The following is a 17,411-nucleotide window of genomic DNA, read 5'->3' on the forward strand; positions in this document are numbered from 1 at the left end:
GAGCGTGGCGTCTGGTGCTGTGAATTTGAATTCTTGTTCATCTCGTCTGTTTACCTGGGCTTTATGTTTATGTGTGTATCTCATATTGTCCGCTTCGAGGCGGTTGCAGTGGTTGCAGGTGGTTGCCAGGTAAGGTTCCAACCTTACATTAATGGTTCGGGTCTTGTCGTTCTATACCGCGTATATCCATTTATTGTCATCAGGTCCTCAGTTGACTACTGCATGTTTCCTTGCTTTTCTTCAGTACGAGTAGTAATCTTTCCTCCAGTCTGTGCAAGCGCTGTATGGAACAAGGCCTAGAGTATCTATCTTGTTCATCTACGTGCACATCCCATGTCTCCGTGCAAAGCTTACTCTGTAGGTAGGTAAATATGTCCAGATCCCTATGCGCCCCGCGGAATGCAACGATAGTGACGTGCAACACAATCTATATCTTATAAATATGTCTGCAATTTCCTTGCAAGATCTAAAATTCTACCTGCCTGCGCCCACAGCCCCAATCTTACAACCGCGCGTAACTCCCCTGCCTTACCCTCAACACAGCGCTCATCGCCCTAATAATCCCAGCCGCCTACCGCGACTATAAGGAATACATGTCTCTAGACCAGGGATGCCCCTGTATAATATCCTTGGCTGGCTACAGTCAAGCTATTCTTCAACCAGTTCAAGCGACATGCTCGGGACGCGGATCTATGATTTAAATTCTGCGAATGGTGAACAGAGTGGGTTTCTAAGTGATGAGGATCAGACTACCACTGCTACAGCCGAGCTACACCCATAGAACAGGCTCGTACAGCAATCCCAGGCATCGAGGTTGATCGTTCATCCATCCCTTCTAAGATAGCTGCGTCGGAACCCTTGGCCTTGCGGACAATATATCTGACATCTCGCACCTTTTCTTGTTCATGATCTGAGAGGTCGGTGGTACGCGCCTGAATAGCAGGTCCACGATGCTTACTACAGTACTCAGTAGCTCTGACAAACATTCAGCTAGTTTCGTCCTTGAGAGGCCGGCGGCAGTGGCGGTCGCTACTGGGTATCTAAGGATATATTTCGTAATCTTCAATGTGTGGACTGTGGGACGGTGTGCTGAGGTGCTCATGATCTATCTACGTGGTGTGACGCCAGTCCGCTTAGAAGCTGATTTGATTGGATTGAGCTGGGCTTAAAGCCCGAATGCTTTGGGGCCCCGAACCGGGCATTCCGCTTCGAGTCGATACGAAGGTAGAGCCCGAGGGAATGTGTGACGACTCACGAGGGGCGCATTGCTCTGCGGGATATTGGAAAAAGCTGGCGCAGTACGGAGTACTGCTCATTGGATGGCGCGAGAGATAGGTGATACTGAGCGGGATTGTGTGGTTCCCGGTTGGGTCTTTTGGAGCACAGGTGGGCTGGCATGTTGCTCACTCGTTTTTATGGCTAGCTGGTCGTATGGGATAGGATGGGCAGGTCGCAGGCTAACGCCAGTGCTCACATGTGTATGGTATATATAATCGATGAAAATTGATAAGGACCTGGTAGAGAGCCCGGAATGAACCAGGTCCTCTTGCTGCTGGATATACCTACCGCATGTACCAGGATGCGCTCGAATAAGGTTATGCACCAGTGGCGAGAGTACGGGGTCTTGGGTGGCGAAACAGATCGAAGCATCAAGCAACCCACCAGCTAACTGATCATGGGCTAGCTGAAGCTTGCTCCTGCACTCCGCCCCTCCTCGGAACCCTTTTCCATTCCTTCCTTCTGGTCTCGAGTCCACTACAGTCGTCGATCTCTTGATCCGTGAACTAATTCTCTGTCAACGAAATCCTGTCAGCTCTGCTCTCACCGACCCGTTTCCGCCTTGTCCTCTCCTGGGAAATCTCATACTCCCGCTTCCCGATGGCCAGGCGACCGGTTGCACGACTTGAGACACGAGTGACAAATGCATCAAACTCAGGTCAGTCTCCCAAGCTATATCGCCCATAGCCATTGAGATCCATCGCTAAAACCGGCCGATGTTTAGTTGTCAAAGCTCAATCGCTCGCCTCGATCGAGCCTCAACCGAACGGGTCGCTACAGCGCGATAAGACAGACACCGCTCAGACGGACGTTTCTTCCGGACGTCAGGATCTCGCTTTATTCTAGCTGCATGTTCCCAATATTGAAGGGGCATGAGATAGCCGAAACCACAAACTTCATGGAAGACGGGATCGTGGGCTCGTGGCTTACAAGCTGAAGCTGATCAGGCTTGCAGCTCTCGGTAAGAAGCACGTCCACCCAGTCGACATTGAGAATTCATCTGCCGGGTAGAACAAAATTGAGGCACAGGATCAATCGTTCTCCCTTCTCCTCGCGTTGTGGGCCGAACGAGTCGAGCAGAGCAGCGAGCACCAAACGTTTCAGTGGATGCCGATCTTCCGGATTCATCTCAGAACCATGGCGTGGGAATCTCTCGACAGGGTTTTTGGTGTTCATTGATATCCTTGTTTGCGCGGCCGTATTTGCAGTTTGCGTATCGAGTCTGGAAACGCAGAATTATCAGCTGTTCATGGCGATTGTTGTGATGTCACACCGACTGATACCTCGCCGATGTTCAAACCCGATGACAGCTTCTCGATCACTCTGCTTAGACCAGCGGAGAACCAGCAGATTTACAAATGGAACCGCCAATAGACAGAGCAAATATGTCCGCATGAACTTCTTTGAAGTTCAAACCTAGGGCCAGTCCAAACCAATAACTCTTTGAGAGAGTACTTCGCAGGTCGTTTTCTCGTCTTCAAACTCTGTTCCGTTCCGCCCGCCGTTTATGCCATTTCATTCATGATCCGCTGCAACCTCTCCGGTTCTGGGGGAAGGCTCTCTGGTGTATCTCGCTTCAAGCAGAAGTAAGCATTATTCCAATTGTACCTGCCTAATCTGACTTATCGTGATAGCTGCCCTTTTTCCAGAAACCTGGTCTCGACCCCTGTTCGTCATCAGCATCCGAAATTTAGAAGAGTGGGAAAGCACAGCATCAAGAAGCTAGCACACCATTGGGTTCGCGATTATTCGTCATGATGTTTTAATTGTCATGCTAACTTGATACCTTCCTCTAGAGCCAGTTGCCTGACGTCCAGTGGGTCGCTCGAGCTAGGTCGTTGCTGTCCCAGAGTCACGCAGCGTCTCAAATGTTTCCGCAGGGATCAATTACCCATCACTCTGAATTAATGCGACATTGGAGTGTCGTTGCAGACTCAGATGGCGACGATGGATTCAGATTAATGCATAGTTTGTCCCGACCTTCCGGCTGAATTCTCCGGCTCCTGATGCCACGAGCATCTCACACGATCGCTGAAGAGCAACCCGGACCCTGAGGCTCACAGCTCGGACCCCAAGCCACATCTAGCCTGCTCAACTGCTATAACAACCTGCAAATAGCGTCTGCGGAATGCCGAATGATGTCGGTTTCTGTTCAGCTTGCTTGCCGACAGTCAGGTCTATTACGTCAGTCCGCCCGGGCGCGTGGTCTCTCGGCCTCTCGAAAAGAGGAATACCAGAGTCCCATAGTGGGAGCGGGAGCCTGTTTATTGTGACCCATGGGTGCTCCCGTGCTTGCTATAAAGTCAGAAATTGGGATGATTGGCGAGGGGCGCGATTTCCGCCCGCTCACGGCATCCACGCAACCGGCATGTCATTCCGACCTACCACAGCGCAGCAATCCTCAGCTCACCTACACGAATGCGTCCAGCCTGGTGAGGGGCTCTCGACTGCGTGTCCTTGCCTGAGGATTCATTTGAGGCACGCCGCACAACAACCTCGCCTTCGAGATCGCCCCTCCTGTTCGTTGCTGCTTGTAGTCTAGTTGGAGTTGGACGAAAGGGCATATAGGCATCGTTCTAGGTAGCTCCTCCGCTTCCTCTCTGATAATGAGTGATCCCTTCCCTTTTTCACCCACCCCGTCGTCACAGTTTCCAGAAAATGAACCGATTTATGGCTGGATAGCGCCTCCTTTTCCGCAAAATTCCTTTGCGCCTCAAGGTCCGTCCGAGGCGACATCCAACCAAGGTGAAATTTCGAGCGCTTCCGTTGTCGTCCCTCCGGAGCACTCTCAGAACAGCAAGGTCGCGATTCCGCGGTCAGTGAGCTCAACCGCGGTCTCGACCAGAGGGCGAGTCAGTCGAGCCTGCGAAAATTGCCGTGAGCAAAAAGTGAAATGCAGCGGGCAACGTCCATCATGTCAGCGATGTCAGGAATCGGGGGTCCAATGCTCGTACGGCGATCGAAAGCGGGAGAAGTTGGCTAGGTGCGAGGCTTAGCTGGAATCGTTTGGGGTGACAAGACGTTGGAATCTGACGGCGTGAAATAGGCGACTAAGTGACCTCACTGCGCGGGTCGAATCCTTCGAAAATTTGCTGCAAAACATCTATCCAAATCTGGACTCTCTGTCCGCTCAATATGTTGAACAGATTCTGAGCGATGTAAGCGCCATTCCTTCGCAATCGATTTTCAAACGCACTCCCCGTAATCAGCGTCCATTTTTCAACTTTACTCAACGATTATCTCATAACAGCAATACGACAACGACCAACCCCCGAACCATTTGCCATCAGAACTCCCCTCTCCTCTTTTCAGCACTGATCCGGGATCTGCGATAGGCGCGATCGACTTTACCGATGAAGATTTCAACCGTGATGAGAAAATACAAGCCATGGGCTTTGTGGGAGAGCATTCAGAGATCGCGTGGATGTATAGGCTCAAAAAGATCCTCCACCATTTTGAGCATGGTCCGCTAGGCAAAGGCCTGGATCGCAATTATGTCACCACGGTGAACTACTTTCTCGACGATGCCGAAGTAGCCGTCCTCGACGAAGTTGACTTGTTTCAACGACCACTTCCCGCGGTTGCTGACCGTCTAGTCGAAAGCTATTTTCACATTGTGCATCCGTGTTTTCCAATCGTCAGCAGGGCCACTTTCTTGGGTCAATACAAATCTTTCTATTCTACCCCCTCTGTCCGACCCGGGAAACGGTGGTTGGCGATCCTCAATCTGATATTCGCCATTGCTACGAAGTACGTTCACGATTCCGCGAAGGATACGGAGGCCAATGCCCACGACCATACCATCTACTTCTCTCGAGCGTGGAAGCTCAGTATGGGCGATGTTACCTTGCTACACCACCCAAATCTCCAACAGGTACAGGTTGAAGGTTTGAGCGCTTTCTATCTCATGACGGTGGGCCAGGCCAATAGGTCAGTTGGCGAATCTTGCCCGAAACATTTTGCTTTGATCGTGGAATGCACAAGAGCTAACATTTCATTAAAGGTCTTGGAGGTTGTCCGGGATCTCGATACAATCAGCTGTCACAATGGGGTTGAATCTTCGCAACGAGAGCAATATCATACTATACAGCTCGAGAGAGACTCGTTACAGGGTCTGGTGGGCTGTTTACGCACTCCATGTGTTGCTGTGCGTGATGACTGGGCGTCTCCTAAGCAGCACCGAAGATGCCTGTACCACCCCTCTCCCAGTACCATTTGTTGAAGAAGAATTTTCGCGCGGCGAAGTTGAACAGTTGATCTCAGACCATGAGGCGCGAACGGTTTTTATGCGTAATCTGGTGTCGCGATCCTCGGCACAATCGGCAGAAAGAGCACTGATACCTGAGTCGACCAGGCGGCAGTCTCCCAGCCCTGGTAAGCAAAGTGACCGAATTGCGTCCGCTGCTGCCCGTATTCTCACACCGAACGTTTCATTGCATTTCCTCTACTTCGTCGAGCTGGGGTTAATCATGCGAAGGTGCATCGACGCTTTATATGCCCCAGGAGCAGGGCGTAAATCATGGCGCTCAATTGAAATGGTCATCTCCGCGTTGAACAGCAGAGCGGACAGTTGGCTCGCTAAACTTCCCGCTGAATTCCATTTTCTCCAGGGAACCTCGGCCTGTGAAAGAGAAAGGCTCAGTCTTGCCTTTTCCTATTATAGCACCAAGATACTTATCACCCAACCATGCCTTAGCCGCATCCTTTCGCAGGTCCCATGGGATATTCAAAGCGAGACCTTCTGCACCACGGTGACCGGAAATTGTATCGACATGGCTAGTCTAATGTTGGAGCTCCTCCCTGATAGCCTAGACCTCGCTTGGGTATATCGGATGTCTCCTTGGTGGTGTATCGTGCATTATATCATGCAAGCCATCACGGTCCTTCTCATTAGCCTCCTCATCAAAGCGAAAACGAATACTATTCAGGACTCGAGGACTGTTGACAACATTTCTAAGGCGGCTGGCTGGCTTTCTGTCTTGGCCGTCAAGGACCCGTCAGCACAACGAGCTTGGGCCGCGATCCAGGACCTGTTGTCCCACCGTGAAATTGAGAATGCGATGAAATCAAATCAGGGCTGACACACTAAGGTTCCGGGACATAATTCCTCAGTGGTTATCCTCTATCCAGCTATGTATCTCTCTCAATCTTCCACCCATCAACCTCCCGCACATGATTAAGGATTGGTGCATTGGTGGAGTTCAATATATTCAAAACATTGTCAGTCTTCATCCACCCACCTCTGTATCAAGGCCCCAGTGCTCTAAATGACGGTACAGGCTGCACCGACCCCAAACAATCGCCCACCGCGCCCCGCATCCCTACCCCGGTCGCCTCTTCTGGAATCTGCTTGCGTACAGTAGACACTTCACCGGTGGACACCGGAGCAATCAGCAACACCGGTAGTTGTTTTGCACTGTGGTTGACACGTCTCAGGGACCGACGGGTGCACAGCACTAGTGATGCAATGAATGATAGCGCTCGTGAATAGACCCAGCCTCAACCGGTATAGGCTGTCGGCCGAACAACCAATTACTGCTTGGTCCTCCGAAGAGAAAAAAAAACAGAGGCGTCTCCTGCCATAATAACCGAAGCCCAGCATGTGGGTCGTGCTGACCGAAAGGGCTGCCTATTCGCCGGTACTCGCTTCCGATCAACTCCTTTACCCAAAGCTCTGCGCATGGTTTCAGGCTGTACAAACTCCACGCAGTTGATCTTTTGCTGTCATAGCTGCCATTTCCAGCAATAACGGCTTTGTATTCCATCAATCATTGATTTCACAGGGTCAAATCGAGTATGAATAGCAATATGGAGTCTAGCTGCTTGGCCCGAAGGGCTAATCGACTTGAATCATGATTTTACCTCTTGCAGGTCACGATTTTCAATCACCTGTCTCAGGCCCGCTCGCCGCCCAGAAGGCTTTGCGCTTTGCAGCCAATTGAGGGTGACAGGAACCAGTATCCGGATCAATTTTATTGGGCAATATCGATAAGCATGCATCACCCTGGTAAAGAATAAGCGCAAGGCCCTTGGCACTGGCAACCTCGCAACCTACTGGATCATCCTCGGTTTCTTTCGAAACGAATGATCGATAGCGCGCTGAGAATGCGCACGATGATCCGCGGAGTATTGGGTCCTCCTGGCCATTACATGTTGACTGCACACAGCCTCTCCATTGGAAAACGCCAATGCACTGTCGTCAATGCGCTGTTGTCAAAGGACTGGGTAATCTTTATCTTAGCTTCAAAAGGAGAGTTACTCTGTATACCCGAGGATGGAGTATGGAGTTGGAGGTATCTTACGCTTATCAACTGAGTTGACGGACGGTCGTAGCTAACATTTTTACCATGGTAGGCTTCGTAGCGCAATCCCGAGAACTTACATAGACTTTCAAGATTCCATATGATGGCGAATCCTTTTTTTGAAGCAATATAGATGCCTCTGTGTATCGCAACGGCATTAACTGTCCTTTGCCCATGGTAAGCAACTTTGGGTCTTGTCCAATTAAATGCCCCGTGGGAGTGTGTAGCGAAGTCAGCACAAAAGATGATATGAGGCTAAGATTCTTAGCACTACGATACTACTATATTTCTTAAGAGCCTATCATATAACCCATTGGAGTAAAGACTACACCACTATACTGGCCAAGGGTCTATTTAAGAAGAGCTCCGGAGCGTTTGACGCGCTATTATTGGACGAATCCTGTATAGTATGGATCACGTGCGATAAGGCTGCTCTCTATCACGTGGGCATGCGATAAGGAACTTACTCCGAATGGATGCACGGACTCGATTCCGACTTCAACGTTCGCGACCCCAGGTCCATCCAGTGGACATCATATACCCCGGACGATCCAGGAATCCAGATCCAGCGCCAATGCCATAAGCAATGCAAGTCCACCCCCTGAAAGCTGAACCATGTCTATGCGGGGGTCCATGAGACGCTCGCACCTCCGCCAGGTCAGTGCCGCAAGTCTGGACTCCGTCTCGTCCCGATCCGTCTCTGTCTCCGTGGACACAGCCAACCTGCACAATGACGCCCAGCTCAGCGACCACCCATCCAGCTCAGACGGCAAGACAATCGGGTTCTCGTCAACGGGCCTAGACCGCCGACAGTGCTCGCTCTGGGTACATGACGAGACATTCTCCAAGGAGGAGATCCTGTTCAACCAGGCTGCGTTCGCGGACACGGGCGTGCGCGATGGGGATCTCATTGAGATTTTGCCGGCCAGGGCTGTGGGCGATAGCTCGGGCAGCTCGCAGGCGCATTCGCTGAATCTGGCGGTCAAGCCGGATATGAGGTCGAGGTCGATGCGCGACGTGCATGCGCATGGCCATGGCCATGGACTTGGACACTCGCATGTTGAGACGGGCTCGGCGAGTCGGTCGCATGCCATGTCGAAGTTCAAGACGCCGCTTCAGACGCGGTGCTTGTTTGTTGCGAAGCTGCTGCCGCAGGAGGTTCGGAATAGGCATCCGAAGCTTGAGTTGTCTGTTACTAGCAGTGTTGCGAATATCTTCGGGTTCAAGAATAGGAGTACCGTGTATATTTCTATCGTTGACCAGGCGCAGTGTGCGGCGTCTCATGTGGACATTTCGTTCCGTGATCAGTTCCTGGTGCGTTCTGATATGTGGAGGCTTGTTATGTCGGAGTTGGGGGGCAAAATTGTCTACAAGGGGCAGAAGATTGTGTTTATGGGGAGCATCAAGGCGACTGTCAAGAATATTTTTATCAGGGGGAAGAAGGTTCTTTCGGGCTTCTTTTCGCCGCAGACGATACCTGTTTTCCGAAGTGAGGCGGCGAAATATGTTTTGTTCATTCAGATGTCGAGGGAGATGTGGGATTTTGACTCGGAAGGGACTGGCGATATCCTCTTCAGCAGGGTGATCAATGGGTTCTTGCCGGAGTTGTTCAAGCGATGGGCGAATGCGGATGCAAGGCATTTGGTCACGATTGTCCTGTTTACTCGGGTGGAGTACGATGCTTCGATAACGGGACTCTCGTCGACACTGAACTCGGAGAGCCTAAAGAATACGTCAGGCCCTAACCATGTTCCCACTAGGGACTTTTATCGCGTTGTGGTCAATGATATGGCTAGTGGACACTGGACGACGATCCTAGATGAACTGAAGAAGGACTTCAGGACGTTCTTGCGCGATGTCTCAATATTGAAGATGCCAGAAGATCCAGTCACAGGCGCTAGTACCACTATGAACGCGACTATTGGGGGGCGTCCTAGCACTGCCCTTCGCGGCAATATCTTAGAGGCAGTCCATCTTGCTTCATCGCACCTTTCGTTCGACCATATCGACCGCGACATGGTTCATACCGGCACGTCCATCATCGTCATCACGCCGGGCAGCGGTGTTTTCGAGGTTTCATACGAATCGTTGGCTTCTACCACGGAAGCGCTCACAAACCGCGGAATCGCTATAGATCTAGTCTGTCTGAGTCCAATGCCACTTCACTCCGTGCCTTTGTTTAAATATCGCGAGCCAAGTCGAGGAGGACGGCCCAGTTCTTCATACGGGGCCGATATTCAAGGCGGAGGTTATTCACCAGAGATGCGCCACTCCTTTGCGAGCTTGACCAGCCGCACGCATTTTTCTCCTAAATCGACTATCTCAAGCACACCTCCAACAAGCGCGCATCGCGGGCCTTGGGCCCGTGCGAATGACTGGAGTTATGGTATACCACATTGGCTTGATATCTCGTACTGGAATCCCGAGACGTACAGGGAGTCCCGGCGCATCCTGAAGAAGGACCCGAATGCCCCTATTCCGTTTACCGTGAGCAAAAAGTCAAAGCTATTCACACCGCGGGTGCGCATGTATGAGATACAGATGGGTGGTGTAATGGAGAGTGAGCAGTCGAATATCTCCATACCGTATCTCTCGGAAAGCCAAAGTACTTCCAGGAGGTTGAACTCGGCCCTCGTGCCGTCCAAAGCGTCTTTCCGACGCAACTCGCCTTTCAACCATCAACTAAGTGACAGTTTACGGCCGGGGTCATTCTTAGGAAATATGGGCAATCCCAAAGAGGCGATGCTATCCAAGTCGCAAACCGCGTCTGCCACTGCAGCTTGGATGGATAGATATGACGATAATGTTTTCCGTCCCTTATCCAAACGAAATCATGGTCGCAGACAAATTAAGCCGAAACGCCCGAGTGAGCCTGAAGTGCAGGTGTCCGGCACGCATGACCGGCTTTCCGCAAGGTCGATAACGCATCTGAGAGAACATGAAAACAATCCAAATGAATGGCCGCGCAAGGAGAGGACTCTGAAGGAGACGACCTCAAAGAATCCCGCTGCCAAAGCGGTCTCGCCTAGAAAGCCTGCTCTGAAAGCGCCCTCCAAGACGAAAATGCCGCGGATCTCGAGGACAATCAGCTTTGCGCTAAGAGGACTAGGGGTTGCTCCACCGAGAGCTCTGGCTAGCACGGAAGTGAACGTAGAGCATGCTACTGGGGTGCCGACTCCAGCTATGCAGAGGAGTACAGGGTCACTTCGAGAATCAAAGAGTATCGACTCTTTAAGTGCGGCATCCGATTCCGCTTCAACAGCGACGGTTATTGAAGCATCTCCCGCGCCAAGCACACCACCAAAGCAACCTAAGAGTCCCACAATCACACCTTCGCGGCCAATATCTATCAGAGTACCGCTGAAGACGTCGGCCGACGACCCAGACCAGCCGGCGCGCTCGGTGACAGAATCTTTCGAAACGAACGGCGCTGAGCTGCCTCTCGCCGAGAAAGCCGGCCACGAGCATCCCCGTCGAAAGTCGATTCCTAGATTTGAGGTGACTAGCCCTGGGATGCGAGAATCGTCTGCCAAGAACTCTCAGAGCAGGCTGCTCGCTCCGTGGGTTCGTTCCGTCAACCCTTGTAACACGCCTCGAGAAGTCTCGCGCGATACTACCTGGTTTGGCCGCTGGCAGCACGCGTATCCGAGACCGCCTCATGTTGCGGTTGTTAAGTGGAAGAGCTTGAAGTCGCCTGCTATCTTGCCGCTGACCACGGAAGAGTTTCCCACAGCCAGCGAGCTGGCGTCTGATTATTTGCAAACGCCATACCGAGTGTTTCCGAATGACGATGCGGAAGGCATCGAGGCGCCGAAGTCAACCGGTCTTCTGATGCGGGAAATGATCTCATTGCGTCTTTCCCATGGGTTCCAGATTGTCATTGGAAACAACGTAGTCGAGGCGTCTGGGCGACACACCCTGAAGTCACCTAATGTATTTGATACCGAGACGCTCGAGATGGACGGTGCGACGGTTTTTCTATCCAAGGGGCATTCCATCCACCGCCTTGTTTGTACTGGTGGAAACGAGATTGAGGTCACCAGGTTTATGCATCGTAGCCTATCAGACCTGGCTTCGGAAAAGAAGAGTGGACTAGATACTGTGTATTCCCCGGCGATGCGAACCATCCTGAGTCCCGAATACGTTGTGAAGCACATAACCATGCGTTCATCCGCAGAAGAGTACAACTGGAATTACGCTGACAACTATATCGCTGGACACCGGGATTATCTCTTCAATCCAGCGCAACAGCTCCATTTCTGGCGTGTGCGGTTCGTCCTGATCCCGGTGCGTCTACATGTCCAATCCAGACGACATATGAAGCCTGTCAATGAAGACAACGAAGAAGAGATCCATTTGCTGGGTATCAATCAGCTTACCCTTACCTGGCAACGTCATAAATACGTGCCACCTGAGGAGAAGAGGATCGAGACGTCCAGCAAGTACAGAGACCAGAACCCGCTGAATATTCTATACCAGACCAGGAATCCGTCGGAGGTGGTTGCCGCAGAGTTGAATCTCCTTGCAGATCCGGGGCTCGAAAGCCATCCAGCACAGCTGCTGCCAGAGTCGGAACTGCTGGAGCGATCAAGTATCAGCTTGAATGCTCTGGCTCATATTGTTCAGGGCGAGAAAGGTGTAAGAATGATGGACCGCAGATGGCACTGGAGGCTGCATTATAACTGTTTTATTGGGTCCGAGTTCACCACTTGGCTGTGTCAGAACTTCAGGGATATCGAGACCCGTGAAGAAGCCGTCGAGTTTGGGAATAAGCTGTGGGGGCTTGGTTTGTTCCAGCACGTGGAACAGCGGCATAAATTCAGGGACGGCAACTACTTCTACCAGATCTCGACCGAGTACCGCAATCCTCGGCCGGAATCAAGGAATAGCTGGTTCTCCCAGATCAGGCCGGATAAGTCGATCCCTTCAACGCCTGCAACGACGGACAACTGGAGGGATTCTCCTATGAACACGCACTCGCGGTCAGCAAGCGTTGACCAGGCTGCTCCTCAGACTCCAACCACTCCGTCAAGGTCAAAGAGTAAGGCGTCTGTTATGCTGTCGAAGACGCTGAAGTATGATGTCGACCCTCGCAAGCGCTCGAACCGACCGGAGGTGATAGATCTTCACTATGACCGCTTGCATAACCCTGACAACTGCTTCCATATCGAGCTAAGCTGGATGAACACGACGCCCAAGCTCATTGAGGATACCGTGCAGTCATGGGCCGCGACGGCTGAGAAGTTCGGGCTCAAGCTCGTCCAAGTGCCCATTGCCGAGGCCAGCGCCATTGACCAGACGCAGCCATTCCGCCGGCCATATAGGGTTAAGCTCAAAGTCCCTCCTCCCAAAGGTCCCAGTTCCGCGGCGTTCAATGCGGCTTCATTCTCGCAGCAAGACCCTCCGGACCCGCATTACTTCCAAAAGCTCATCTTGAAAAAGTTTGACTTTGTTCTGGACTTCGAAGCCCGCTCTGCCTTTCCACCGGACGTTGAAGTCGGCTACTCTTGGGGAAGACCGGACTATCGGTACTCCCAATACATCCATCAATCAGGTGCTCTCCTCGTCCAGATAACAGACGAAGGCGAGTTCCTCGTCCTAGCCAACCGCCTCGTCAGTACCCGCGCCGTCCCCCTCAACAGTACCCGAGACCGCGACCATCGTCGCGCAGGCTACGATCCCATGGGAACTATTGAACGTGACCGTCTCTCCCCGCGTCTCTCCCCGCTCGTGCGTCCAATCCACGACATAGCCGGCCCCGCAAGCCCAATGGCTCACTCGGCTTTGGACTCGGCGAACCTCTACCGCGCCCCCGAGCACGTCCTGCACGGGCTCGAGGAGTTCTGCAACGACCCTATCAGGCTGGGGCAGCTGTACAGTGAGACTTTCATCTACCCGATTTCGGCAAAGGCAGCGCCTACTACGGCGTCGTGTATCGATTCATCTATTCCATCGCTGGAATTGCCGGCGCCGGTTATTGGGCACCATATCTCGCCGCCGCCGGGAACACCAGTGCGACCGGAGACCAGGAACCGTGCTGCGAGCACGAGTGCGGGTGGTGGTTTGCCGCTGATTGATCCGAGGAGTCGCCAGCGCGAGGAGAGTTCAGTTTCCAGAGGGAGTCCGAGGAGTGGAGGGCTAAGACCGCTGAATATGAGTGGGACGTGATTGTTCGCATACAGTGCTGCGTTTCCTTCCTCGTGATATGAATATAAGTAGCTATACTATATTTTAATGAACTATATGATGACAATCAAGGATGCTCCCATTTAGCCGAGCAAGCCGGAGTTTATCCCGACTCGATTTAGCCAAAACGGCCCTCGCTTCAACCCCAGCCTTCCCTTCACATCACCCCACCTGCATCCTTCCAGCATCATTCCGAGTCAGCGATTCGTGGAGATATCCGACAAGGGTATTTTGCTTCAATCACATTGCTTCTTCTACCACAGACGGATCACCCAGCAAGTCGCCCCGAATAACTATGCACCCCTCATCGGAGCAAGCTTGCCAACCCCGCCTCTGCGCCCCGAGTAATCAGCCCAGATGAGGACGAAACAAACGCCCAGATCCAGCCAAGCTGGAAAGTGGAATTGGTCATGCAAGACGGAGTCTTGCCCTTTGCGGATGAGGATTTCTAGGGGTAGATATACCCCCGCGGTCGTCCTGCTTGCTTTTCTGGCTTGGGCATTCTCCTGCTCTACAGGACCATAGATTTTCTTGCACATTGAACAGAGCCTTGGATTCAAAATGAAGTTCACGGAGGGCATGTGGCTCCTGCGGGTAAGAAGCTCATTCTCTATCCTACTGATGAGCAAAAAGCTAATACTAGTGTCATACCTACAGGAGGGCATCCGGATTGACTGGATGAGCAACGTCGAACGATTGAATGTCGATAAGGACACAGTAGACCTGTTGCTAAACAAGTTCCAGCGCCACCGAGGAGATACACTGAATTCGCGTGGGTTCCGCAGCTGGTATTGAGAGGAAGTAGTTCGTTATTGACGTCTTGACAGCTACCGTCTCCGCCCGGGTTACTTCCCCATTGGAGGGAATTATCGGAGTCAAACTTGTCCATTGGTATGTGCATTTCAGCTCTGTGTTTTATTGGCAGATATTAAGTGTCTCACAGGGCCGGCGGCCTAGACAACGGCCCTCACTACGAACTCAGCACCTCCTCAGGCCATGCCGAGATAACACACGAGCAGGGAAAGAGCCTGAAGTATACCAGCGGACCGCTAGAGCTTGACATCAATACCGCGCCCAACGAGCTCGGTTTCACATTTACCACCTCCAGTGCGAATGACCAGACCAAGAGGAAGAAACTGACCGGCCACTCATTCCGCTCAATCGGGTACGTCGGCGATTCCACTACCTCCAAATCCCAGTTCAGCGATGGCATCTTCTACGAGCGACAAGGGTACACGCTCGCCGAGCTGGATCTGAGCGTTGGCGAGAAATTATATGGATTAGGCGAACGGTTCGGCCCCTTCGTTAAAAACGGACAGAGCGTGAATATCTGGAACGAAGATGGTGGAACCTCGTCTGAGCTTGCATACAAGAATATCCCGTTCTATGTCAGCTCGAATGGGTATGGGGTTTTCATCAACCATGCTGGCAAGGTTAGTCTGGAGCTACAGTCTGAGCGTACGACCAGGGTCAACGTTTCTGTTGAGGGCGAGGAGCTGGAGTACTTTGTTATCGAGGGGAAGAACCCTAAGGAGATTTTGAAGAGATGGACAGATCTTACGGGGAGGCCTGCGTTGGTTCCTGCTTGGAGTTATGGGTTATGGCTTACGACTAGTATGTACCCATTCAACCCTACCTATCCTTCTCTATACTAATATCCACCGCAGGCTTCACAACAAACTACTCTGAACAAACTGTTACCGGCTTCCTGGACGGCTTCAAAGAGCGCAACCTCCCGCTCTCGGTCTTCCACTTCGACTGTTTCTGGATGAAATCTTATCAATGGTGCGACTTCCAATTCGACGCAGACATGTTCCCCGATGCAGCAGGCTACCTGACGCGTCTGAAAGAGCGAGGCCTGAAACTCAGCATCTGGATTAACCCGTACGTCGGGCAAGCGTCGCCGCTGTTTGAGGAGGGTAAGCGCGAAGGATACTTCATCAAGCGGACCGACGGCTCCGTCTGGCAATGGGACCTCTGGCAGGCTGGCATGGCGGTGGTCGATTTCACGAACCCCGCTGCGGCGACGTGGTACACCTCACACCTGAAGCGTCTGATGGACTTGGGAATCGACACCTTCAAAACGGACTTTGCGGAGCGCATCCCGGTCCGGGGTATCAAGTACCACGATGGCTCCGATCCAGCTCGTATGCACAACTACTACGCCCTCCTTTACAATAAAATCGTCTACGAGACCATGACGTCTATCTCCGGTCCATCCAACAGCCTCCTCTTCGCACGATCCACCTCCGTCGGTGGACAGAAATACCCCGTCCACTGGGGCGGCGACTGCGAGTCCACCTACGAAGCGATGGCCGAGTCCCTGCGCGGCGGCCTGAGTCTAGGACTAGCAGGGTATATCTTCTGGGCAAGTGACATCGGCGGGTTCGAGGGGACACCCCCGCCGGCGCTGTATAAGCGGTGGGTGCAATTCGGGTTGCTTTCCTCTCACTCGAGACTACACGGGAGCTCATCATTCCGTGTCCCCTGGATTTACGGCGAAGACTGCTCCGATGTCCTAAAGGACTGCGTGAAGAGAAAGATCGCTCTCACGCCCTATCTCCTCGCCGAAGCGTTGAACGGGTACAGAACAGGCACACCTCTGATGAGGCCTATGTTCGTGGAGTTCCCAGACGATCTGAACACGTACCCGCTCGACACGCAGTATATGTTTGGCTCCAACTTACTCGTTGCACCTGTATTTTCGGATGAAGGGACCGTGACATTCTATGTCCCCCGCACCCCTGAAGACGAAGCAGGAAAAGGAAAGTGGATATCCTGGTTCGACCACAGCAAAACCTACGAGTCTGGACGGTGGTATACCGAGACACACGGATTCGAGACGCTCCCGATCCTGGTTCGACCTGGCTCCGTGACGCCCGTCAACTACAAGCTTGAGAAGCCGGAGGGTGATCCGCTGGATGGGTTGGAGGTTCTTGTTAATGGAACGATTGGTAAGGTGGAGGTTGAGATTGTGGATCCCGAGACGACGCATGAGGTTTTGAAGGTCTTGAGTGTCTCTGCGGAGAACGGGGATGGTGTCGTTGCAAGGTTTGGTGGGGATGATGAGGGCAGCGTCGAGGTTAACTGGGTTGGGAATTAGGTAGCGTTGGGAACTTGATCAAATGTATTTCGTAAACTCCAGTACGCAGATTGTTTGGTCAAGCTAGGTTTGTTGATTCTGTTAAGTAGCTACACCTGACATATATAATGGGTGGCAAGCCTAATAAGCATCCAGCCTCTTCGTCTGAAGAAAGACAAATATAAACGGGGAGCCAAAGCAAAGAAAGGAAACATGAAACAGTGAAAGTGAGATGGAAAACTGAGTAAGAGAAGACATCCGCTGCCCATCACACTGGTGATATGAAAATCGGCGTTAGTCCACCTAGTCTTGCTTTGCTATGCCACTAACTGCGCCGTAACCCTAAAGTCCAATCCAAAGGCGCCGAAAGGGGTGCCCGCTCCATATTCCGAGCGCGAGGGATAAGGCCAACGCCAGGACCTGTAGGACTACTTAACGCCGTGCTGTGGTGGGCTGAAGACCAGTTATTTAGAGTTCCAGCTCTATACAAACTGGGCTTACAATTGTCCGCTCAAATGTTTGCCGTTGTGCTCGTAGCCCACAGGGTTCGGCAGATTATCTGC

At 52.2% G+C, this 17,411-nt stretch overlaps 3 protein-coding genes across 3 annotated transcripts; all 3 read left to right on the forward strand.

Moving 5' to 3' along the window:
* Window positions 1–3,884: 3,884 nt before the first annotated feature.
* On the forward strand, window positions 3,885–6,359 carry DSM5745_07327 (putative C6 transcription factor; the record flags this gene model as incomplete). Its single annotated transcript, XM_026749343.1, has 4 exons — window positions 3,885–4,261; window positions 4,325–4,436; window positions 4,529–5,208; window positions 5,282–6,359. 4 exons carry the CDS (start codon window positions 3,885–3,887, stop codon window positions 6,357–6,359), a joined length of 2,247 nt encoding a protein of 748 aa, XP_026602433.1.
* Window positions 6,360–8,195: 1,836 nt separating this feature from the next.
* iml1 (GTPase-activating protein IML1) lies at window positions 8,196–13,748 on the forward strand (the record flags this gene model as incomplete). The annotated part of the gene is made up of 1 exon (XM_026749344.1): window positions 8,196–13,748. The coding sequence occupies one exon, from the start codon at window positions 8,196–8,198 to the stop codon at window positions 13,746–13,748; it is 5,553 nt and encodes a 1,850-aa protein (XP_026602434.1).
* Window positions 13,749–14,327: 579 nt separating this feature from the next.
* Window positions 14,328–16,869, forward strand: DSM5745_07329 (putative sugar hydrolase; the record flags this gene model as incomplete). The annotated part of the gene is made up of 5 exons (XM_026749345.1): window positions 14,328–14,360; window positions 14,424–14,538; window positions 14,594–14,657; window positions 14,710–15,380; window positions 15,434–16,869. 5 exons carry the CDS (start codon window positions 14,328–14,330, stop codon window positions 16,867–16,869), a joined length of 2,319 nt encoding a protein of 772 aa, XP_026602435.1.
* Between the last annotated feature and the right edge of the window lie 542 nt (window positions 16,870–17,411).

Source organism: Aspergillus mulundensis (genome assembly GCF_003369625.1).
Source record: "Aspergillus mulundensis strain DSM 5745 chromosome Unknown scaffold_7, whole genome shotgun sequence".
NCBI lineage: Eukaryota > Fungi > Ascomycota > Eurotiomycetes > Eurotiales > Aspergillaceae > Aspergillus > Aspergillus mulundensis.